Here is a 25,983-nt window from a genome sequence, read left to right as displayed (position 1 = left end):
GGGTCACTGCCTCCAGGCTTTGACCTTTAGAACTAACCAATTTTAGCCTTTTGGTTATGTTCCTTCAAGTCATTTGTCGCAAGGAAAAAAATACTCCCTAATGGCACAGTACCACGCATCAAAAAAAAAAAAAGCAGCCTAGTATTTGGTGAGTAGCTCTACTGATGACATGGTGTTGGTTCTAAACACAGAATTAACAACTGTTAAATCATATTTTTTTTGTTAGAGTTTAGGGAAGGCCCTAAGCGCCAGTGCATATCCTGCAGGTGAAATGTACGAAATTTCGGTTAACATGGTAACGGCTCTAAAAATACCTAGGCTACAGTTTAACCACAGAGTTTCCTCCTTAACGTAAAAGAGCCACCATCACGAGGTGTTAGAAAGTGCAACAAAAGCAATCTCTGTCGGACTTTGTGCAAGCAGGCTATTAAATCAGGCCTAGCAATGACAATCCGCAGCCACTCTGCATCAAAGTAATAATTAAAGTTTTGCAAGCCCGAACAGCAAAGTATAACCCAGCTAAGAAAAATGTGAAATTGATAAGCCTTTTTTTTTCTGCCTCCAACCTGTTTTCTACCCCCTCCCCCACCCCCAGGTGGACTAAGCAGGGCGTGGCCGGGGAGCAGTGACAAAGAGTCACCACACTATAACCGCAGGGCCCCACCCTAAGGAAAACCTGGGGCAGGCTGCCACGGTTTTCCCAGCAGCCTCTGCACCAGGCTGCCATAGAGCGTGCACAGGAGTCAAAATCACCCACTTGGGGTTTCCCATCTGGGCCCTGTGCTTCACAGAGACAGGGAGGGTGGGGTCAACCTTCTCCTTGATGCCTTTGCAGTTAGCAAGTCAGAAACACTTTTGGCTGTTTTGGATTCTGAGTCTTGGCTGTTCAAGACTGTCCTGTCTAGGCTTACTAAATTCTGTCCGATCTAGCTGCCAGGTTTAGTAAATAAAAATACCTGAGACCAGTTAGATAAGAATTTCAGATAATCAGTGAATAATTTATTTAATATAAGTATATCCCATGCAATATTTGTATATTCATAGTTAATCTAAAATTCAAATTTGATTGGATGTCTTGTATTTTATCTGACAACTCTAGTAAAGTCCTCTTATTCTTTCATTTGTCAGTGTCTCCTTATCCTCCAACACCTAGTTAACAAGCTGGTTTTTATTTGTTTGGGGTTGTTAACCTTTTGTTTTGTCGTTTTTGTTTAGTTTTACTTTACTGTGCTTTGTAATTCTTGAATCAATTTAGAAAATGTAGGGGGCAGGGGAAATGAGCTAACATTTACTGAGTTCATTCTTACATCAGGCCTCATATTAGTTTATGGTCTTTTTTAATCCTCACATCATCCTGTATGATAGGCTACTTATCCACATTTTATAGAGGAGGATACTTTAGCTCAGAGAGGTTAAGTGACTTGACCAAGGTTACACAGCTAACAAGTAGCAAAGCTAGGAATAAGCCCAAGAGTATGACCCCAACTGGCTTTCTCAACTACTTAGTATATCTGCATTAGTTGTATTTAAATGTCATATTTAATTTTTACATTTTTATTACATATTAGGTTCTTTTTCTTAACAAACCTCAAGCCAATAGCACAGATTTCATGATAAGTGAAAAGCTCTAATTGCCAGCTGAATTGGGAATTGTTCTCCATCAATTCCTTCTAAATAATAAACTATTTTATCAATCTCTATCCTGTAATTGAACTTCCAGCCCATTTCTGACTGCTCTCCACTGGAGCTGTTCTAAGTGCTTTCCACATATTAATTAGTTTAATGTTTAAATTGATTTTATGATATAGGTGGTACTGTAGTTACAAAAAACCTGAGGCTCAGAGAGGTTAAGTAACTTCCTCAAGGCCATACAACCTAGACTTTGCAGCCAGGGAGACTGGTTTAAATCTTGGTTAATTCTCTTACTAGTATATGACCTTGGTAAAGGCTCTGAACTTCTATTTCACCACACTATAAGTTGGAAATATTAATGCCTCTCTCACAAGGAAACAGCTTTGCACATACTAAGCACTCAACAAATATGAATTTATAAAATGATTTTGAGAATTATCTTTACTAGGCACCTTTGACAGTAAGAGGCATAAGAAAATATTCTAGGTCAGGGATTGGTAACATTTTTCTGTAAAGGACCAAAGAGTAAATGTTAGATTTTGCATGCCAACATGCAAAATCAAGGATACTGTGTAGGCATTTATAAGAGAGAAAACAAATTTGCAGAAATCTTAATTGATAAAAATTGAAAATTTAATAATAGTAGAGTACAATTTTCTACGATACAGGGCTATTGATGAGAAATACAGAATTCTTTTATTGTGGGGGAGGGATAACATTTCAGTTAATTAGAGTTCAAAGTTAGTGTTTTCTATTGTGAAAATCAATTGTCCATGCCCCTCTATTAATGCTGATTTATGATATTTTACATATTTTATCTTGGAAAACATCTTTTCACACAGATAGGTACTGTCAAATACTAATATCTACCCATGAGCATATGATTTTAATTGAGCACAGTCATTGCATGGGAGGCACTTAAAGAATTTTATTAGATTCTTCTCTTGGTATTTGCCTTTTAGCATGTCATTACATTAATTACTTCCAATTGAAGGGTAGGTGGAAGCTCCTCAATTGCACAGTTACATGGATTTTGAAATATGGAAATTTCATTTGTACTTGCATTAAAATCCAAAAACAAAATACTGCTGGAATTGTTGTTTGAGCTCATAAGACATATCTGCTGCACGTTTGTGTGGAAATGGAGAGCTTGTTTTTTGTTTTAAATTTTGACAGCACAAGAAATGTAGAAAACAGCTTGATATTATATGTGATTCAAACAACATTAGTTGTCACTGAAATGACTTTACCACAGTATAAATTTCACTTTTAAGTGCTGTTTTGCCTTGTAATTTTATATTGAATATGTTAAAAGACATATTAAGAAACATTATCAAGTCTGTAGAAAAGCTCATTTCCAAAACCATTCAGTGTTCAATTATAGTAGTAGTTGGTGGTGGTATGTCTTATTCATAAAAATTTCAATCTTGACCCTGAGTTCAAAAAAGTCACAATAAAATGTTACCACTGCTTAGCAATTGATCTGCTGTGTGGTAGAGAAGTAGGATATTTAAATTCTATTTTGACAAAATTTAACATAACTAATAATGGTTAATTCCACAAAAGTGAATGAATCTCACCATTGGCTCTACCGTTTCAATTACACATGATAGATTTAAATGTTTTACACAAAGCACCTGCTGACGAATAATATAATGAATAACTATAGGCTTAAAATATCTTACTTTTTCAAAAGCTATGTAAATTTGTACAGCTAAGCCTTTTTCTGCTTAGAAACAAAGATTTTTACTACCATCAATTGGAACACATCTTAGCAGATTCCCCTTCAGATTATACTGACTTTGTGTTCTCTTGACTTTTTGAATATATTCTCACCTATAGTTTTACAATGCAGACTGTTCATTGAGGCTAATTCTTTAGTCACTTCAAACTCAGGGTTGACTCCTCAAATAGATAACAACTGAGTAGTATCAATTATATCTGTCAATTTATCAGAGGCAAAGAAAACCACTTAAAATAAATTACCTTGATTTTTAATCAGCAATTGATGTTGCTCCCAATATTCTCAACTAATCAAGCATTGTTCTCCACCAAAAAGCTAATAGTCTTAAACAAGTTTGTTTTCTCTGGATAATTTCGACTGCTACCATCAAATACAATTTAATTTACTCACCATCAGTAAACAGTTCTCCTTGCTTGGCAAGCAAATCAGCCACTCAGAAAATTATTTCAGATGTAGTCTTATTTTCACTTTTTATTTTACTGAATATTTTTATTTTATAGAAAAAAAAATTCTGCTATGATGAGATATCCAATTTAATTTTTTTTTTTTAAATTATGACTATTGCTTATGGTGAGTTGGGAATAATATGAGGATTGTTTAGTAATGCCTATGTATATTACATTTTTTTAGCATGGCCAAAGTATCATTACACAATAAACATAATTCTTTGCCATCTACTTTTATAACAGTCATCCACATTCCACTGTACATGCCATTTGAAATTCACTTCTCTCTTCTTTTCTTGTTTTGACATGATGGGTGTGAAGTAGTAATTTAAAAAAAAATCAGATGTCACAATACAACATGGCACTTGAAACACAGTCAAATTATAACTATGTGTATAATTTGTAGTATACCTATCAGCACTTCAAAACAATAAGAGAAACATATACAGTCTATATGGCAACTACTCAATTCTGCCATTGTAGTTGGTAAGTGATCACAGATAATACATAAACAAGTGAGCATGACTGGTTCCAATGAAACTTTATTTATGGATACTGAAATTTGAATTTCATTTAATTTTCATATGTCAAAAGATAGTATTATTATTTTGATTTTTTTAATTATTTAAAAAGTTAAAAACTATTCTCAGCTTGGGTACTACTATACAAAGCCAGGCAGGGGGTCATGTTTGGCCCATGGGTTGCAGTTTACCAACCTCTGTTCTAGGTAACTAAATAGTAAGTTGATTAAAAAAACTTTGATGAAAAGTTTTCTAAAATTTAGAAAATATTAGGTGATACATCATTTGCATTTTAAAACTGGCTTTGTTTGATACATATTAATCTTTACTTAATCACAGAAAGTTAGTGTAATCTACAATTCAAAGTGATGGTCAACTACAATTCAAGAGCAAATTCAAGGGAATCAACTGAGAACCTATTGCAACAGAGGAATAAAAAACAAAAAAGAAAGCTGAATATAAGAAAAATAAAATATATTTTGATATGTATAGATATAAATATGTACATACAATTCAAAAATTTTGCTATACTTCAGTGATAACCAATTAGAAAATATAATATTTTTAAAAATTATTTACAAGAATAACAAAAATAATAGACTACCTTTAGGAATAAATCTAAAAGAATTGAACATGAATGGATGAAGAAAACTCTTAAAACTTTACTAAAGGACCTAAGAGGTGACCTGGATAAATGGGGGAATATACTGTATTCATGTACAAGAAGACAAAATATAATAAATGAATCAGTTTGCCATACCTTAATCTATAAAGTCAAATCAGTTTTCTTAAGACATTTGGCAAGTTGATTCTAAAAAGGCAAAATGCTTAAAATCTGCCAAGAAATTTGGAAGGGGGAGATTAGGCCAGGTCACTTGTTCTACCAGATATCAACATATCAAAAAGCTATAGAAATTGAAATAAAATGATATTTTTATAGTTATGGCCAAATAGATCAATGGATCAGAGGAAGAGTTCAAAAATAAATGTTTGAGAATTTGGTTGATAAAAGTGGCATTTCAAATCAGTGGAGAAAGAATGATTTATTTAAATAAATTATATAAAGACAATTGACTATCCATTTAAAAAGAGTTAAATTTCCACTACCCCACACCATATAAAACAATAAATTCAAGGTAGATTAAGGAGTTGATCATGAAAAAGGTGTAAAAGTCCTAGAGGAAAGTATAGGATATTTTTATAATATTTAATTGGGAAAGGCTTTCCCTAAAAAGGACACAAAATCCCAAAACCAAAAACGAAAAAAAAAAAATGAAAGACTACGTGAAATTCAAACTTCTGTATCACCTAACAAGCAACTGGTTGTATATATTTACAATATATGTAACAAAAGTAGGATATATTAATCCTACAGAAAATATGAGCAAGAAAAAAACAATTCAAGAGTCAAATAGTCAAAGTTTATGAATAGGCAATACACAGAAGAAATGCCAGCAATCAATAAACATATCAAAAGATGATTGACTTCCCTGATTCTTGCAGTTTTCTACTGCAGTGTGACAAACCTCCCCAAAATTTAGTGACGTAAAGCAATCATTGTATTATGTTAAGAACTCTGAAGGTCAGAAATTTGGACAGGTTACAATGTGGACTGCTTGTGTCTGCTCAACAATGTCTGGAGTCTCAGCTGGAAAGACTCAAAAGCTGGGCAGTGACTCGACAGCTGGGGGCTGATATCTTCCAGAGGCATCTTCACTTACAAGTATGTGGGCTGATGCTGATGTAGGCTGGAGCTGTCTGCCAGAAACCTATGTATCCTCTGCAAGTGTCCTGAGATTCTTCACAACATGGTGGCTGGATTCCAAACTTGAGTCTTTCAAGAGGCACAAATTGTATCATCTTTTATGACGTAGCTCAAAAGTCACACAGTGTCAGTTCAGTCTTAGTCATAGACCCTCCTAGATTCAAGGGAAGGGAATATAGACCCTACTTCTTGATAGAAAGGATGTCAAAGTCACATTTAAGAGAAATGTGGATTGGGGGATATTGTTGCAACCATTTTGGAAAAAGTTATCTGCCACACTGGTCATCAGGAAATGAAAATTAAATAACTAGAAACCATTCATCACACATCAGATTGATTATTCTTCACAGGTTCATTCATTCTTTGGGAGAAAGAGCAAGAAGGGGAGGATTAAAAAGGAAGATTGAAAAAACAAAGACATCAGACTGAATTTTGGCACTTTTCCTATTTAAAAAAAAAAAAAAAGCCTTGTTCTGGGAGGAGGTTTTTTGGGTTTTTTGCTCAAAATGTTATTAAAACTGGCCATTTTATTAGAATATGAAAAATCATTTTGCACACTCTTCTTAAATAGCTGTCCATTTTCACATTTGTATAAACAAAAGCAAAGAAATTCCCTGTCCTTACTTTAATTCACTCTTCAGCACTGGAGAGCATACAGTCATGAGCCATATAACGACATTTCAGTGAACATGAACCGTGGTCCTATAAGATTATAATGGAGCTGAAGAATTCCTATCACCTACTGATGTCATAGCCATCTTAATATCATAGCACAATGCATGTTTAAACGACTAAAGTTTATAATAACATTTAAAAAATGTTACAGTAAGCTCAGGTCAATTTATTGAAGAAAGAAAAAAAATTTCTGTGAATTTAGTACAGCCTAAGTGTACAGTGTTTACAAAGTCTACAGTAGGGTACAGTAATATCCTAGGCCTTCGCATTCACTCACCACTCACTCATTGAATCATCCTTAAAGTAACATCCAGTCCTGCAAGCTCCATTCATGGTTAGTGCTCTATACCAGAGTACCATGTTTTATCTTTTATACTATATTTTTACTGTATCTATCCTATGTTTAGACACACAAATATTTAATGTGTTACAATTGCCTACAATATTCAGTACAGTAACAATATGTTACTGTACTGTTACAGGTTTATAGCCTAGGAGCAATAGGCTATACCATGTAGCCTAAGTGTGTAGTAAGTTATACCATCTAGGTTTGTATAAGTACACTGCATGATGTTCACATGACAAAATCGCCTAACGAAGCATTTCTCAGAACACATCCCCGTCATTATGTGATGCATGACAGTACTCTACTCAACATAAAACTGCATTTTTTTCCCTGTAGCTTATAGTTGTCTTCTACTGGGAGTTAAATGAATACATTTAGAAGAGAATAACAAAAAGGGTGTGTGTGTGTGTGTGAGAGAGAGAGAGAGAATGTATGTGTATATGTGTGTGCCTGTGTGTGTCTCAAGGAGATGCAGAGAATACACCTTATCTAAAGAATATTTTTTAATTATATGCAACAAAATAAGAAGCTCAAGTATAGCTAACCTTGTCTAATTTTAATAAGCCATACAATTATCATTTTGTTCACAGCATTTTCCCATATAAAAGAATTCATTAATTTTAATGAATGATTTGTAATGAATGGTTTGATATTTCTGGTGAAGTTAAAAGTGTTACGTTGTTTTTTATATCTTAAGTGCATAGTTTATAGGGTGCTATTTTTACCAAGACTGTTAAAACAGAGAATTTTGTTTTCCAAAAAGAAATTGAGTTTTATGTTCTTTACCAAAGCCATTTGGGTGTCTTTTAATATTGCAAATGTGAATGCATGATTTTGTTTATTTATCATACCCATGATATTTATATAATAATTTTGTATAGTTAATCACACAGTATGTAGCAGAAGATCTACATATTTTTCAGACAACTGGATTGCTGTCTATCCTGTTATGAGAGTTTCATAATCCCACTCTGATTTTGGTACCTGCTACCACAGAAATCAAGCCAGGGGATTCAGGGAATAGCAAAGCACAATGAAGAGTGAATACATTTTCCAGCCATGCTGGAGTAAAGGATTGGAGCTGCTTTTCCCACATCATCTTTTTGACACTTGTAAGAGAATAACAGATTATTCATTTGCAATTGCTAATGAAATACAAACACCAAGTTAGCAAATTAAAAAGTTAAATTTCTCAGAGCGACATGGACTCATCTATATTGCATATAAGAAATAAATATTTTATTTGCTGCATCATTCAATTCAATTTCTCAATATGCATTATTTGAAATAGAGGTGAATTTTTTTTTATGGGATGCCTATTCTGATTTTCTGCTTTCGCACTGAAGAAGTTCAGCAAATGCCAAACCCAAACTATGACGCTATGCTTATTACTTTGAACTGAGGCACGGTGGGGAACAGTGGATGCAGGCAGAGTCTTTCTCCCGAGCTCCTCTTAGCTGCCTAAAGAAGGCCTCCAAAAGGAACTCAATTGTCATGAATTCCCTCCCTGGGAATCTTATCAACCAGGGAAAATTAACTCTGATCACAGGAGAGAAAGCAGGAGGAGGTTGACCCACACTCAGACAGACTCACCTATTCTTCTGAGGGCTGCTCTCAGACAACTTTTATTACCTGAGTGACATCTGCATAACAAGACAATCTTTATTTACCTTGCATTTCCTTCCCTTACCCTCCCACAACTTGTGTCACCAGAATCCCCCCAGGAGCCCCAGACCCCTGTTCTTTTCTATAGTTCAGGGTGCTATATAAACTTCAATCATCTGATCCTTCTTTGAGTCCCATATTTTGTGGGACTCTTGAGCACAGATAAGTAATTCAGTATGGTTTTTCTCCTGTTAATCTGTTTCATGCCAACTTACTTTGTAGCCCAGCCAGCCCAGCCAAAGAACATAGGAGGGTGAAGGGAAGCCATTTTTCTCTCCACTATAGCACCAAGTCCCTGAATCTTTATGCAAAAGGGGAAGCTAACGCAGAGAAATTGTTACCAAATGAGAAACCGGAGTGTAAATCAGTTCCCACTCCAGGAAGCTCTCAGTTCATGAACTCTTCGTTGGTAATCCGGTTGTTTCAATTTAGGAATGTGTATTCCCATACAAATAATGTTCTAATCTGCTATCTCAGACTTGCCCATAAAGCTTATTTATCATTAATAAAATAGAAATACACTACCCATTTTCACAAATAAAAGACAGAACAATATAATTGAATAGAAGCAAATTATCTATTCATATTGAACACTGGCTATTGAGGAAAAGCCAGATGAGGAGGTAGATGGAGTCTTTTGATATTCTGAAAGGGACTTCAGGGAACTCTTCCAAGCTGATGGTCCTTTATAACTTCTAATTTCACTTCAAAAATATGTAGCTTTCCTTGTCTCTTCAACACCAAGTATTAAAGCCATTTTCAATTTATTTTTGGAGGTTTTTCTATTCTTTTCAAGGCACGGGGTTGTGTTGGTCTGTTGTGGTAGTGGTTGTGTGGTGTTAATAAATAGAATAAAAAAGAAAGGTAAAAGAAGGCAATTTGGTGAGCTAATAAGAGATCTTCCTATGACAACAGAACTAGAAATTCAAGAGAAAGACTAACAAGACTGGGAATTTGAAAGGATATATACATTTTGAGAAGGAGATTGGCTGGACAGAGAGCTGTTCACTGAGAAAACTTTGGGTGTGGAGGAAAGCGAGTGGGGAGGAGGTGATTTGGGTTTATAGTGGAGGGAAGGAGGTGGCAGGAGGAAGCCATCCGATGGCCATCCCACCAGGATAGCTTGCTTGCTGCCTGAGCTGGGAGTGTAAGCTTCAGGTTGGTTGAGCTGAAGCCTGGAAAAACAATCTACATGGGATATCCACAACCTAGGGTGAAACCGTCTGAAAGGATTTCAGCAGATAACAGTAATTTGATTCTAAATTTTCGTGTAATCAATGAGACTAGCTCCATTTTAATGTCCCTAGGGAGACTTTTTAGCATTCGCAAGTGTGGAGAAAAGTTTGATCTTTGGAATTTGCTCTTTAAATAACGGAATGGCATCTCACAGAATTCACGCCCTAGCAGATGTACACATTTACCTGCAAGCAAACCATAAACAGGTGTGTAAGGTGGGTGTGTTAGGGCAGAAGAGCAAAGGGAGGAATTTATGTTTCTGACTCTATAAATGGTAGAACCCTGCATCTGAAATATGTCATAAGAAGAAAGAAAACTGCCTCCTATTAATATGTTCCAGGCCATAGTGATCTTTGATTAATTGCATTAGAGTTAAATTATATATTATACTAACTCCAATTAATAATGGATACTTTGTAAAAACAGATACTTGATTAATAGGGAGAACTTTTTGGTAACCTGATATTTAACTGAAGTTGTGTTTATAAATCAGAAGCAAACAGCTTGGGGCTGTGAAATTACATATTTTTCCAGAGATAAGCTAGGACAAATTTTTCATTTTCTTCCTGTCAGAGCTGAATCTCCTCTTAACACTTGTACCTTTCCACACCACTTGAGGCCATTTTGTTCAGCCCTTTCCCTGCAACAACAATGATTGTTATTATTTTTTATATGCCCCTTTTTGTGCCAGCTGAATATATAAAATTTCTAATCTTCTAATCTTCATAATAGCCCTTTGATCTATGTCATACCATTACTTAACAAGTGGGGAAAACTGAATCCCAGTGAAATGAAATATGTGCGTCACATTATATTGTTAGGGATTTATTTATGCACATACAGTCTTTTGCTGAGGCTCAGAAATGCAAGTGTTCAGTTAAAGATAACCTTTGTCATCAAATCTTTTGGGTTGAACATTTGCAGTGATGTAAAGATCAAGTAAGACAAAGGGGGAAATGATTGAAACCTGGCAGTAAAAATGTGTAGTTCAATGGCATGAATAAAATGGAAACAAAGATAATAAAGAAAAATTAATAATAATTTACTAATGTACAGACCAGTACCTTAATAAAAGCAATTTTAAAAACATTGCAAAGGAAAGGTAAGGTGATATGAAGATCAAAAATAATTGTGCTTTTCATCAAATTGAGATTTTTGTTAGTTATGAAAGTATAATTTTTAAAATAAGTAAAATGCTGTAGGCTTCCACTAGATGAAGGCTGGTACCACTTACAGTTTTTATTCCCAAGTGTAGTTTATTTGCTTTGGCTTTAACCATTGTGGGGAGTTGTTATTATGTAAACAGAAAAGAAGCTAGCGGATCTGCAAAGTACAAGATGAACATATTTTTGAGTGTCCTAGATCTTACACCACCAGATTCGGACATTTTGCCTCAATACCACAGATTCCAGGTCCTTGCAAACATTGCTTTCTGATTTCTAAAACTATAAAAGTTTAGAATTAGAATATTAATTCTCCAAGTCATTGCTTCAGTATAAAGTAACTCTAGCCATAAATATAAAAATATATGTCTGTATAAAAATATGGGGTGACATGTAATAAAGTTTTTATTGTTGTGTATTTTCGAATGACTATATTGCTCATGAATGGCATGGCCATAAAGTAATTAAATGGATAGGCTGAGAAGAGTGGCTATAAAATACATATGTGTGATATTCTGTGACATTTTGTATAATAGCACACACAATGCTTTATTTTCATATTCTTGCCCAACTGAAACTCAGCACTTTTCCTACAAAAAGAATGATGGCATAATAGTCTAAAAAGTTTAGAATGCATGGAAGTAAGGCAAGCATTTTCCAACCATATTATTGTGGTTTCTAGACTGTATGTGTTCTGAAAAAGATATTCAGAAAATCCAAATTCAAAAATCCAAAAAGAAGATCCCCAAGGACATAGTTGATAACAAACAGGGTGAAATTATTTTACTTCTCAGTCCAAAATCTATCCTATACTTTGCTGATTTGTTTGGTCGAGAGATATTTTATAGTGACTAGCATAGTGCTGGATGCACAGTAGGCCTGCAGTAAACATTGTTTGAGTTCACTAATGCTGTATCTTTCAGAAAACGATTCCTACCTTTAACAATGTTTATTTTTCTAATCCCATGGTTAAAATTTGTTGCTACAGAAACAACTGAATGTCATTTCATTTTCACGGGACCTCCAGATAAAGAGAAGAGTGGATAGTGAGTTTGTAAAGCAGCAGAGACTTCATGTGATTGGGAGAAAGCCATAAGATTTTATGAAAAGCCAGCTTTAGCCACATCTACATAGCTAAATACTCTTACAATGGCCCTGGGAGACAGTGGCAGGAAGTCAGTAAAGCAGAGACCGAAGAGAAAATGTCCTTTTTCCTTGACAGATTGTTCTTTATGATTACAGATACGGGGAGAGAGCAGGGATTAGAAGACTCTCCCTGACTGCTGGGGAGAGGGGGAGGGACCTGACTCATCACAATCACTAGAAACACACCAGCAGTTTGAGCCTTTACACTACTGCAAAGGCCTTTGGGTATGACATCTGCCCCCAGTATGGCAAGATTGCCTGTTTAATCATGGAAGTGTAAAAACTCACTCCTGAAAAAATCCCTTGTTTGTTTTTATCCTTACTTGGAATGAAATGAGATAAAGTCATGATCAATTATATGTTATTAAATATTATATTTTAGAAACTTTAGGTCTCTTTCTATTCTTTTCTTCCCTTTTAAATGCCACTTAATGCATTGTTAGGGTCCCACAAAATTTGGGAAACATTTAGATAAATTTCTCTTACTACCTGTGAATTTTATTGCCCTAAAACACCAATGTTTTCTAAATTCATTCTGAGGACTTCCAAAAAAACAGCTCTGCATAGCATAGACAGAATTTTACCCATTAAATGTTGCATTCAGATAATGATTAGCATCCTCCGTAAACACATGAGTATAAAAATAGCTTAGTCCTAAATGTGTATCAAAATATAATCTTAAGTGACCAAAAGACAATACAGAGAAACCCATTTCTTTGGTACCTTTTATTTTTCTATAATCCTAGGATAGGATTAAGATTAAGAAAATGTAATACTAGAGTAACGATCCAAAATTTGGTTTTCATTCATTTTCAAAGACAAATCTTTCAACATTCAGCCTTCTGAAGTAGAAAGATAGCTACAGAATTCCACAATTTATGTTAGTTTTTCAAAAATTATTTTCCAAAACATTTTGGGCATTCTTAGTACTCCTTAAAGTTTTGTTTTGTTTTTACCCACTGAAAAGTGAAGTATATCAGTGTACTTTACTAACCAAAGACATGTCTTTGATTTAGTACTATCCTGATATGCTTGAACATTAGGATGTCATTTCTAAAGGCTTTTTAGAAACTTTTCTAAAGGATGATATACACATAAACATCCCTAAAAGCTTTTAAAGTCAAGTACTGTAGTATTGGGCTTTTGCAATACACTTATGTACTAGGTATTGCATTAAGCAATGTTAGGAGTCAAGGGAGGAAGTAAAGAAACTGATAGATTATCTATATAAATATTATATACAATACTAAAAAGTAATTATCTCATTTATTTTTCTTAATGATTCTTTAAGGCATGCACTATAATTATTCTTATTTTATAAGAAAACAGATGCTTAGAAAGATTAAGTAACTTGACCAAGGTCACACAGATAAATGTCAGAAGCAGAATTCAAACCCCAATTTTTCTGACTCCACAGTTGCTTCCTGGGATGAAGGGAATATTGCCTCAGGGAAATCCCACATAGCTATAACTGCTGAAGTGTGTCATCAATAAACTCTAGATTTATTGCTTGCCAAAACTATTTCTGAAACTGTGCTTCCATACTTAATGACTTCTATACCTATAAGAGTCCAAGTGAACATTCAATTTATTCCAGGTGAAGTGAAACGAGACTGATTCTGTGATGCTCTTACATGCAAGGAACTCTGTACTGGACTGCTAAGAGAACTGTTTATGGAAAACGGGACTTTTGGCACTGTTTCTACAGCCACTATGAGTAAAGAGGAACCAGCTATTCTGGCTAAGATACTGTTTTCTTTGTGTACCCACGGAGGTAGATGGTCTAATATTAGGAGTTGAATTGGTGCATAAAATTTCTTGATACTCTTGGGACTCAATATAAAAGCAATAAGTAAATCAAGAGCAGTTTCCTCTAATCAAAGTTTGAGTAGTTATAGTACAAATTGGCTCCCTAACTTCAACTGTCCCTAAGCTAAAATCCTTTATATATGGTGGCAAATCAGAAAATTAGCTGTAAACAACAAAACTTCTGGCAGGATGTTAAGGCTTTGAGCACCAAGCGTCAGTGTGGGCAGCATTTACCAATAACCATAAATATTGGTAATGAATACCATGTTAGTGCTAGGAGATGTTTGTTTTACTCTCGGCATTGAAATATATATTATCATACCCAAAATGCCAGTATTTGGTGAAAAGAAATATAGTTGAAAGCAGCACCTTATTTACTTATGAAAAAAAAATCTTCAAAAATTGCAAAATATTCTCATGCACTATACTCCTGGGCCCAAGGATTTGGTTTTAAGAGGTCAATCTCAACCACTCCGTAAGAGCAGAATGTATCATATTTTGTTTCAGAGTGCTTTCCTAGAACAAGCTAGAATATAGCTAAGTATTTTTTCAATCAGGGTCACAGCAAGAAATAGATGGTATATTTGGAGGAATTTTACTTAGAGAATTTAATGAAGGGGCAGTTACTAAACAGTGGGCAGGTTAAAGGCAACAAGGAAAGGATGTTGTGGCACCTACGGACTAGTAACAGCAGGAAGCCATTACTACTCCTAGGCCTAAGTGAGTGAGGGAAGAAGAGGTCACCAGTGCTTCGTGAGAGTTGGAACCAGGGCAGAAGAGCCACCTGGAAGGAACTTAACTCTGGGGTAGCTCAGCATTGCCAGCACCTGACAATCAGGAAGGAGCAGGAGGAATCAATATTCTAGCCTCTGTCTCCTACCCTGGAATCCCCTGCCTGTGTCTGTAATTGGCCAGAACCTTCTCCAAAAACCAGAGCTCAAGAGAATACAACCTATAGAGGGGTCGGTCTCCCTGAGCACCAAGCAGAACAGAGAAGAGCAAGGAGTGGAAATAGAGGAGCAAGAATAACCAGAACAAATACATTTCTGTTTTCTAAGTGTTTAAACAAAAGAAAGAGTGAAAGGGAGGGAGGAAGTAAAGAAACTGATAGACTATCTACATAAATATTATAATATATATAATACTAAAAAGTAAACAACACATAGGAAAAATTTTATAACATAACATAAATGGAGAATCTCTATATCACCTATTAATAAAAATCAATTTAATAACATGAAGGACCAGGCATAGTGGCTCATGCCTATAATCCCAACACTTGAAGTCCAAGGCAGGGGGATCACTTGAGCCCAGGAGTTGGAGACCAGCCTGGGCAACATAGCAAGATCTCATCTCTACAAAAAATTAAAAAACTAGCCAGGCATGGCAGCACATGCTTGTAGTCCCAGCTACTTGGGAGGCTGAGGCAGGAGGATCAGTTGAGCCCAGGAATTCGAGGCTGCAGTGAGCAATGATTGTGCCACCACACTACATACAGTTTGGGTAACAGAATGAGACCCTGTCTCAAAAAGATAAAAAGAAAAATCTTAATTAAAAAAATAAAGAATCTAATAGACCAATTAGCAAAATGACATGAACATATTGTTTCCAAGATAGAAAATAAAATATATGCCGGTAGACATATGAAGAATGTTTAGTCTTATTATGGTAGAACCAAATAAGATCTATTTTTCCCCTCAAATTATAAGGGAAAAAAATGGTAATTCTTAATACAGGCAAAGATACAGTGAAGTGGATCTTTTGTTTTGTTTTGTTTTGTTTTTTCAGAACTAGTCATCAGGAAGTAGAAATGGATCTTTTGTATACTATTAGTAGAAAGTGTAAATTGGTGCAATCTTTTTGAAAATCAATTTAACAGTAATTCCACTTCCAATATTCTGTCCTAAGGAAATAATTAGAAACACAGATAAATATCTATGCACAAAGATGTACACAACAGCTTTAATAATAATAGATTTAAAAAGGAGACAAATATCCAACATTAATGCAATGCTTAAGTGAGTTACACAACATCCATTCCATGAAATAACATGGAGGCACTAAAAATTATGTTAACAATGAGGGGGTTTTGTCATATGTAAGCAAAAATTCAGTATGCAAAATTATATGTACAATATTTTCACAACCATGTTTAGAGGAAAAAATCTGGAAAATACTAAAGGAAAAATATAAAAATGTTAATTGTTGTTATTTCTCTGGATAATGAGAATATGGTGGTATTTTTCCCTTTAGCTTCTTTATATCCATATATGCTTAGCGAACTTTCTAAAATAAGGATATGTTCATTAATATTTGTTTAATGCCCACATTGTACTAGTCACTGTCCTGGGGCCTAGACACACAAAGCTCATAGGGCACAGTCTTTGATTCTACTTGCTTACAATCGTGTCTTATTTTTATATTGTAACTTTTAATATAATAGAAAATAAGGCTACTATTTATTTAATTAGGGCAGATGAGGGGAAGTAGTGTCCTATATATTCTTCATTTGATCTCTTTCCCTCACATCACCTTTCCAGGTCAGTAGGAATCCTGGCTGTCTTATCATCAAAATATATCCAAAACCATATGAAATCAATAAAGCTTTCAGTAAACAAACAAAAAAAAAAAACAACCTAAGAGAATATCTTTATGACCTTGGAATAGGGAAATAGGGTAATAGGCAAAGAGTTCTTAAACAGAACACAGAAGTGTTAACTATAACTGAAAATAATGATAAACTGGACCATATTAAAATTAAAACTCTATTCATCAAACCACAATATTAAGAGAATAAAAAGACAAGCCACTGAGGAGAAGAAAGGTTTTTGTTTGTTTTTTTTTTCTTTTTGTTTTTGAGACAGAGTCTTACTCTGTTGCCCTGGGTAGAGTGCAGTGGCATCATTGTAGCTCACTGCAACTCCTGGGCTCAAGTGATCCTCCTGCCTCAGCCTCTTGAGTAGCTGGGACTATAGGTGCATACCACAATGCTCAGCTGATTTTTCTATTTTTAATAGAGATGGTGTCTCGCTCTTGCTCAGGTTGGTCTCGAACCCCTGAGCTCAAGCAATCCTCCTGCCTCAGCCTCTCAGAGTGCTAGGATTACAGGCATGAGCCACCACACCCAGCCAGGAAAAGAAAGTTTTTATAATTCATCTATAAGATTCATATCCACAATATATAAATAACTCCTACACAGCAATGAGAAAAATTCAGATAACCCAAAACAAAAATGGGCAAAGACTTGAACAAGCAATTACAAAAGGATATCTAAATAAACATGGAAAGATTTCCAACTATTACTCATCATGGAATACAAATTAAAACCAAAATGTAGGCTGGGCGTAGTGGCTCATGCCTGTCATATCAGCACTTTGGGAAGCTAAGGTGGGAGGATTGCTTGAGCCCAGGAGTTTGAGACCAGCCTGGGCAACATAGTGAGACCCTATTTCTACAAAAAAAATTAAAAATTATAGTTCAAAAACAGCTAATATTTGGTGTTGGAATTCAGGATTACTGACTACCTGTGCCAGGGGGGTAAGGGGGCCTGAAAAGCAGGGAGAAGGTAGATTTTGAAGTTCTGGTATTATTCTGTTTCTTGATCTGGCTGTTGGTTATACTGGTGTGTTCACTTTATGAAAACTCATCAAGGCATACTTTTTGCACATAAAACCTCTATTAAAATTTACATTATATATTCTTATATACATGTATATGTATGCATGTATGTGTGTATATTGTCAAACAAAATTTCCACAAATTGAGTTTTAAAGACTTTTATTAGCAATTCATGAACCAGACAACAGTCAATCTATAAAATAGGAGCTCCACCCTGCATGGCAGAATAGTTGGTTTTTGTAAGGCAACTTGAGCAGGAACAAGGAAATGGCATAATGCAAAAAGCTGATTGGTTAACATCAGGTTACTTCAGGTTAAAGCAGGGAAGCCTTCCTTATCAGGGCAGCTCAGGTCCACAGGGCACTTTTGATAGGTTTCTGTGAATCTCCTGTTTTTTTCAGAAAACTGGCCTGTTTAGAGGTGTGGCTATAATCTCTCCCCTGATTTCCCAGGTCAGATCTTGCAAATAAATATCTTATGTTTCAGTTTGGTGATGTGAAATATTACCATAAATGACTCCATTTTGGGTTGGTCTTTTGGGATCTAGTGCTAGAGCTCAATCCAAATCAATGGCTTCTCATAATTTTTATTTAACAACACACACACACACACACACACTCACACATTCACACACACACCCCTCTATATATTGCATCCAAACTATAACCACTTCTGACTTCCTCTACTAATATCTCTAATCCAAGAATTCTGTAATAACTGTTTGCTCCAATTTCACTCTTGCATCCCTGTAGTCTCCACCTATAGCAAGAATGAGAATTTTAAAATAGAAGGCCATGTCTGCCCTTGGCATATAACTGGTAGTAGTTTCCCAGGTTAATTCAAATAAAATCCTTAGAGGAGACACATATCATTGACAGCCTATATAAAATAGGCTACACCTATCACTTATCCCTTTACTCTGCTTTATTTTTTCTTGTAGCTCTTATTACCAACTGACATACCATGTACTTGGTTATTTACTTATAATTGGCCTCTCTACCACTAGTATGTAAGCTACATGAGAGCAGGGACTTCATCTTTCTGCTTGACAGCCCTAACATCTAGACAAGTACATGGTATAAAGTAATCAAAGGATGGATGGATGGATGGATGGATGTTACTGTCATCAAAAAACATAGAAAATAGGCAAAGTATGTATTGTGAGCTTCTTTTATAGGTTTGGAAACTAAAAGAATGAAATTACATTAGGAAGCAAAGAAAATGAAATTACTTAGTGTAATTTAGGAGTGTAGCTAGGTCTTCTGTTCCTTTCTCTCTTACCGTCCTTCTCTCCCTCTCTTTCTTCCTCTGTCCTTTACCACAGTGGTCCCCAATCCCCGGGCGTGGACCAGTACCAATCCATGGTCTGTTAGGGACTGGGCCCCAGAACTCCACCGCCGTCCATCCTCTACTCCCCTCATCTATAGAGAAATTGTCTTCCACGAAATTTAGGAACCAGGGGGCCATACGGTAGGGGGTAAGTGGCAGGCAAAATTGTCTTCCATGAAAATGGTCCCTGGTGCCAAAAAGGTTGGGGACTTTTTGCAAACCCACTCATGCAAACACACACACGCACACAAAAACATAGGCAAGAGGAGAATGAAATACGACTAATTCTCCTAACTAATGAAGTCTGAATGTAAACTACCCTGTCCACTATAATTATTAACCACTTTACTCACATCATAGTCATAAAATGTATTTTGTATTTTATATATATGTATGAGATATATATACTGTATAAAACATCTCACACATATATGTGCATATATATATATATATATATATATAAAATTACAGAGATTATATGATCTTCTTGGTTCAGAGTTAAATGAGGATGACACCCAGGTAAAGAATCATTATATTGGAATTATTCACTTTTATATAAGCCTTGCTATGTGGTCATATGTCCATTTTGAATACATGATATAAAAAGAATCTATTGTTTTGCTTGCCAAAATACATGTGCTTGGGACCTAGGGCTTGTTCCTTTAGCATTTTGCATAGGAAACTTTTTCAAATAAAATAAAACCATTTTTTAGGTTTGCATTGCAATAATCAAAAGTTTTTCAGGCACTGAAGATGCATTTTTTGTAAGTGAATATGTCCAGAAATTGAGATTGTTTCAGTCAGAAGTCTCATCTCCCTGTTCTCAAAATGAATTCTAGAGCCCCTGGAGCAGACAAGGGTGTTTAAGGTTAATTGCTATTTCTATATAGATATCAATTACCTTTTCAAAGGGCTACCAGTGGGATTTGCAACTTGGCAGTTTGTCTAAAAACTAGCTAAAAGTGTTGGGGGAAGGAAAGGTCCAATTTGGTTGTCAACCTAGTTGACCCTTCAGTTTTGATTTTCAAAAATAAAAATTTGAGGCCCTTTTAGTTACTAAATAGTTGACTACACAGTTTTGTTTGGTTGGTTTTTAATTTTGAAATTAGGAAATTTAGTGATATGTGTTCAACTACCAGTATCTTTCATCTCTTCCCTCGTAGCAAACAGTAAGCATAACATCAAGCTATGACTTTTTAAGTGAATTAAATAATAAAAGCCCCGAATTCATTGGGTGTAACAAGGCCAATGCCCGACCCTTTGTTCTTCAAGTAGTTAAGGCTTTTAATAGGGCAGAAAATGATGGTCAAAGGGAAAGATGGCTTTTACTTATGAGGACAAAATAACCATTAATGTCAAAGTTCATTTTGAAACTCACACTTATGGATGAGCAGAGGAAAGTATGGGGTAACGAGGATATGTGTGTTACTCCAATGTGGGACCTCTGGCTTCATCTTGGCCGCACAGCCTGGAAGCTGTGAAACGTAGGGCAGGTTACTTAACTTACCAACTTCACCTTGCTGGGGATCTAAAATGAGTATGGTAAAAACACCTGTCTTGGTAAGGCTTTTGTGAAGATTAAATTCGCTCATAGTTCTAAAAATGTTTTGTAGCCGTAATAATGTATAAGATTATTACTGTGCTTAAATAATTCACTGAATCCCCTTCCTGCCTCTCCCTACCTCTAAAGTCACTTCCCTAAGGTTTAGCCAAAGTTGCCCCCCAATCTTGAGATCTGCTTATCCCAACTGCTTTATATTAAGATATTTTTCACTAATTAATGAGAATTTTCCATATGTTTAATGTCTGTACTAGCCTGCCTAAGCCAGAATGGAACTGGAGCTTTCTCTGAAACCCAAATTAGTTATACTGTACATATATGAACAGTCCCTGAGATCTTTAAGGTAGGAGGATTGGAGATGGAACTTAAAGAGTGAGGGAAATCTCTTCCTTCCCCACCCAGGATGGAACATTGTCCCATTTTCCTAAATATTTTTCTACCTACAATGGAAAAAGTTACAATTTAATGAAGCCATATTATATGCCAAGCACTGTGCTATGTATTATTTCATGTAATGCTCACAACAGACTAATGCATTCTGTACTATTATTGCCACTTACAGACAAGAGAATTATAATCAGTGTAATTAAGCAGTTTGACCAGTGTCACATACCTAGTAAGTGACAGAGTCAGGATTTGAAAACCCAAACCTGCACAATTCCTTTTCCAGGCCTTTCCCATTATTTACCTCCTATATTTCAACTTCTTTTGCTTGCTCGTGTTTGCCTTGCTATCCCTTTATTGTTCAGTCATTGATATGCCTGTAATGGGTAGTGGTGTGGTCCTTCTGCTTATGGAACTGTTATAATCCACTGGCAGAAAGACGGGTGGCAAACAAATCACTATGTGACACAGAAGAATTTAAGAAGTCTCTGCATCTGTAACATGGAAATAATATTCTATCGTATAAGCCTGTTGCTATAATAGAGTGAATGCTTGTGTCAAGTATTTAGCAAAGACCCTGACTCATAGAAATTGGTCAGTATATGGAATCTATAATGTTGCCAGACAGTCCAAGGACAGTAACTAGGATACCAAGCTATAAGAGCAACTTGGAGCCAGATGTTGAGAGCCTTAAATCCCACCCTAAAAAGTCTAGACCTTCATCTTGATAAAAACAATTGTTCCAATGTTAGTAATCATTCTGAAAAGAAATTAGAGCTGATGCTATTTTACATTATCTTTTAAAATTCATTGTAAGTGAGATGGAGTTGGTGGAAGCAGTTGGAACCAGTTTAAAGGAGTTTTGTATTTGATGTACTAAAGGGAAAGGATATCTTCAAGTTTGGTGCCTTTTATTTTGTCTTCCACAGTAATTAGTGAATGCCAAAGGCAGCAACTGGAGGCTGTGAGCTACTCATCTCGCTATGCTCTGGGCCTCTTTTATGAAGCTGGCACGAAGATTGATGTCCCTTGGGCTGGGCAGTACATCACCAGTAATCCCTGCGTACGCTTCGTCTCCATTGATAATAAGAAGCGCAATATAGGTCAGTACCCCCATTATTTCCCTTAAATACAGTAACAATGGTGGATGTAGATCATGAAAAATGCTGTTTAATTGAGTGTTGCCATTCTGAACAGAGCAAGCATTTAACTCCAAGCCACAGGGGATAAAATTTAATGTCACATTTGGCCAGTAATAAAATACACAGTGAAACCAGCAAAGTTTTTCAGAAAATCATTCACCACATGGTTTGTATTACTGAGTTCATGAAAATAGTGTCAGAAGGTTTAAGATTTCAAAATGGCCCAAGTTCTATTGCTTGAATATGGATCCATCTATATGCAAATGTATCTCTCATCATTTATTTCTTGGTGGAGTTTGTTTTTGTTTGTTTGGTTTGGGCTTTTTAAAGTTCAATAAGTGCTGCTCATCCACTTCCCCTGCTAGAAATAAAAGGTGAATTTTACTATGTTATGAAAATCTTTCACTTTGGTATAATTTTATTGTTTATTTATATTTCATCTGGAAAAACATGGTAAAATTAGTTTGTATAAATGTAACTAAAATGATGGGTAAAAATGTTTCATGAGAGCTGTACTAGAATGTGATGAAATCTAAAGTCCACCTTTTTGGATGAAGATAGTTGTAAAAATTACATTTGAATTGCAAGAAAAATATAACTAATTCATTTCAGGCAAAAGGGGGAAAGTATATTCTTATTTTTAGGATTGTGGTGATCCCTGAGGTGCTGCTTTTAGTGGAATAATCTGTAATGATCTAAAATGACTAAACTCTTGAAAGGAATCATCATTTGTTTGTTACAGTGTTTTACGATGCAATGATGGTTTCATCAAGCCATTAGTTAAAAGTCTGGCTTGATAAAATCACCAGCTAATGTCTCTTGGCTTGCCAGAACCTCATAATGATAGAATTGGGCTGGAGTATGGTTTTTATATCAGAGCACATGATCTTAGAAAAATGTTTCTTTTATAACTTAAAACTCCCTAAGGGCTAGACTGTTTATGTTAATCGTGATACCACATATATGTACAATCAGCAGTTCATGAAATGCCCTATAACAGCAATGGACAAACCATTTTTAACTCTGCAACTGCTTTGTTCAGAGAAAAGGAAAATAGCCCTTGATCTTCTCGTGTTATTATATGTGTTATGCAATAGACATTATCCTTTGTGTATTACATCATAAGACATGATATCTGTATGGGTGTATTCAGCTGTATACAACAGAAGAAAACAATTTAAACTTATTTAACAACATAAGGAAACTTGTTATATTATCTGCTATGGACTGAATTGTCTGCCCTCTAAAGTCATATGTTGAAGCCCTAATCCCAATATAACTATATCTGGAGAGGGAGCTTTTAGGAGATAATTAAGATTAAATGAAGTGATTAAGGTAGGGTCCTAACTCTATACGATTGATGGTCATATAAGAAGAGGAAGAGAGAGAACTCTTGCTATCCCTGCTCATACATGCCAAGGAAAAGCCATGTGAGGACATAGCAAGAGGGCAGCTGTTTGCAAGCCAGGAAAGCCCTCATCAGGAACCAAACCTTGATCTTAGACTTTCCAGCCTCCAGAACTGTGAGCAATTTCTGTTGTTTAAGCCATCCAGACTACAGTATTTTGCTATGGCAGCCTGAGCTGACTAATATATTATCTAAGAAGAGATTAGGGAAGGCTTCAGGGTTGGTTGATTCAAGAAATGAGCAGTATCTTCCAGGACTTAGGGTTCATCTTTCTCTACTGTCTTCCACTCTTGATGTTGACATCCTCAGAGGACTGGTAGCTAAATGGCAATAGCTATTGGAGTCACATTGAAACCCAACAACATGCTTAGGAAGACCAGGAGCCATTACTGACTCTGTCGTAGGCCAGAATTGGTTTATTCAACCAGTCCTAAATTGGCAAAGAGGGTGGGAACAGTGTGATAAGACTAGACAAATCAACATCTACACTTGGAACTGGTGTTAGGGTCATCCCTTTAGTCGTGTGAGAGGTAGCTACCTAAATAAAATAGGGTTTTATTAGGAAGAAAAAAGGAAGTAATAAATCTTGAGTTGATAATCAATAATGCCCATTATCTTCAAGTACAGTCACATGATATGTGGGAGGTAAAGTTCTAAAGTTAGCACATAAAGACAGGAGTCACATATATTCAAAATTACCTTTGAAGTTCCTTAAAACTACATGACATCTTGGAGAATGATGTAACAACTTTTAGTAAATTCAGTACATCCATTTTTCCAACATTCATTTGATTTTAGTTTCTTTGGATGAAGCCAGATTAAATAGTTGGTTTGCATTTATAGGACAGTGATATTATGTACTATGAAAGGCACACAGGATGGAAAGAAATATTAATAGCAGAGTCATATCTCCTAACAGACTAAATCTGCTGTATGAATAGAGTGGAATGGTGGGTAAAAGCAGCCACACTATAGTACAGTAGTAATTTGTAAAATTATGCAAATTTTAAAAAGTACTGCATGCAAATATTAATAAACTCTCATGTGATTGACAGCATTTGAAATAATAGAATTTTTATAAAATTTTTATATCAACAAGCACACAATTTTATAACTAGAGGCCTAGGTAAATTGGAAACTGTATTTTTGCTATAGCCTATGGTGGTGCCACTTTAGCTAGCAAAGAAATACCTGCCTTCCTTTGTCAGTTGTATGGAAAATTAATCTTCAGTTATGCAAGGTTTAAATTATGTGAAGCTTCCAGTAATGGCATTCTCTAACATAAAATCTAACTGCTTTGCATTTAAACTATTTTTTCTCACTATCTGGGGATCAAGGTACTGTGTCCAGTTGAATTCACATAGTATGAATGCCCATGTAATGTAACTTTACTGCATTTTATTGATATTGATAGTTAACTAGGCCAGTAAGAGATGTTTCTTTATGCCACTAACACTACCCCACACCCTCCCTTTATTTGGGGTGTTTGATTGAATCAAGAATTAATACTAGAATACACATACTCAGCTATCAAGGGGAACATTGATGTTTTGTCCAGGTAGGGCAACAAGAAGATAGAATGGGCTGGCAGTGTTGAGACCGCAATATAGAGTCCATTGTTAAGTCTTGAAGAGGATAAAGAAGTGCCCCAAACCAGACAAAGGTGAAGACATAATCATTTGTCAGATGTCAGGAATATATAATATGTGCAGAAAGTCATAACCAGAACCAATGTTTCCTTTGACAGAGAGACTCAATTCCAAGAGGTACTAGACCCAACTTCAAGTACCAGTAGTTATGGGTAAGACCTGATATACTTACGTTTGTGTTTCCCAAAATATGTTCTATATAATACTAGTTCCTTGAGATGCCCTTTGGGAAGGGGCTCTGCCATCAAACCAGGTTGCAAAATGCTACATACTTTACCCCTAGTTTGGAGAGTCTCAAGACATATTATCCTGTTAAAGGATATTCCTGCAGAAAAGATACCATCTTAAAATAACAAGCAATAACCAGCAATCATGATATTTTTGTCTTTTATATAATAGATATAGTCATGTGTAATTCAATTATGTAACCAATGCTTTCCCTATAAATCTGTTAAAGCTATTTAATTAGCGGCAGTCAAATACTAATTGTGAATATCCATCTCATTATTACAATGTTGCCATAGAGTATCACATGATTGTAACATCAGATCTTGTGGTCTTCTCTTAGGAGGAAAAAATATATATAATACATACATATAATGTATACATGTACTCATATAAAATGTGTGTATATATGTATACATAAAAATAAATACCTATTTGTTGTCATTTAAATTACTAGGTACAAGTTATAAATTAATCTTGCCCTCTGAAAATGGTAGTTTTCACTTGTGGTATTGGGCT

At 35.4% G+C, this 25,983-nt stretch overlaps 1 protein-coding gene across 2 annotated transcripts in view; it reads left to right on the top strand.

Annotated features, from left to right (window-relative positions):
- The window catches only part of RNLS (renalase, FAD dependent amine oxidase), a 246,461-nt gene that overhangs the window by 171,081 nt on the left and 49,397 nt on the right, over positions 1-25,983 (top strand). For both annotated transcript variants that reach the window (XM_069460512.1, XM_069460511.1), the window contains one exon: positions 21,970-22,143. In XM_069460512.1, the coding sequence (XP_069316613.1) occupies positions 21,970-22,143 (174 nt within the window). The remainder of the gene's footprint in view (positions 1-21,969; positions 22,144-25,983) is intronic.

Source organism: Eulemur rufifrons, chromosome 28, assembly GCF_041146395.1.
Source record: "Eulemur rufifrons isolate Redbay chromosome 28, OSU_ERuf_1, whole genome shotgun sequence".
In the NCBI taxonomy this organism is placed as follows: domain Eukaryota; kingdom Metazoa; phylum Chordata; class Mammalia; order Primates; family Lemuridae; genus Eulemur; species Eulemur rufifrons.
This window is presented reverse-complemented; position numbering and strand designations above follow the sequence as displayed.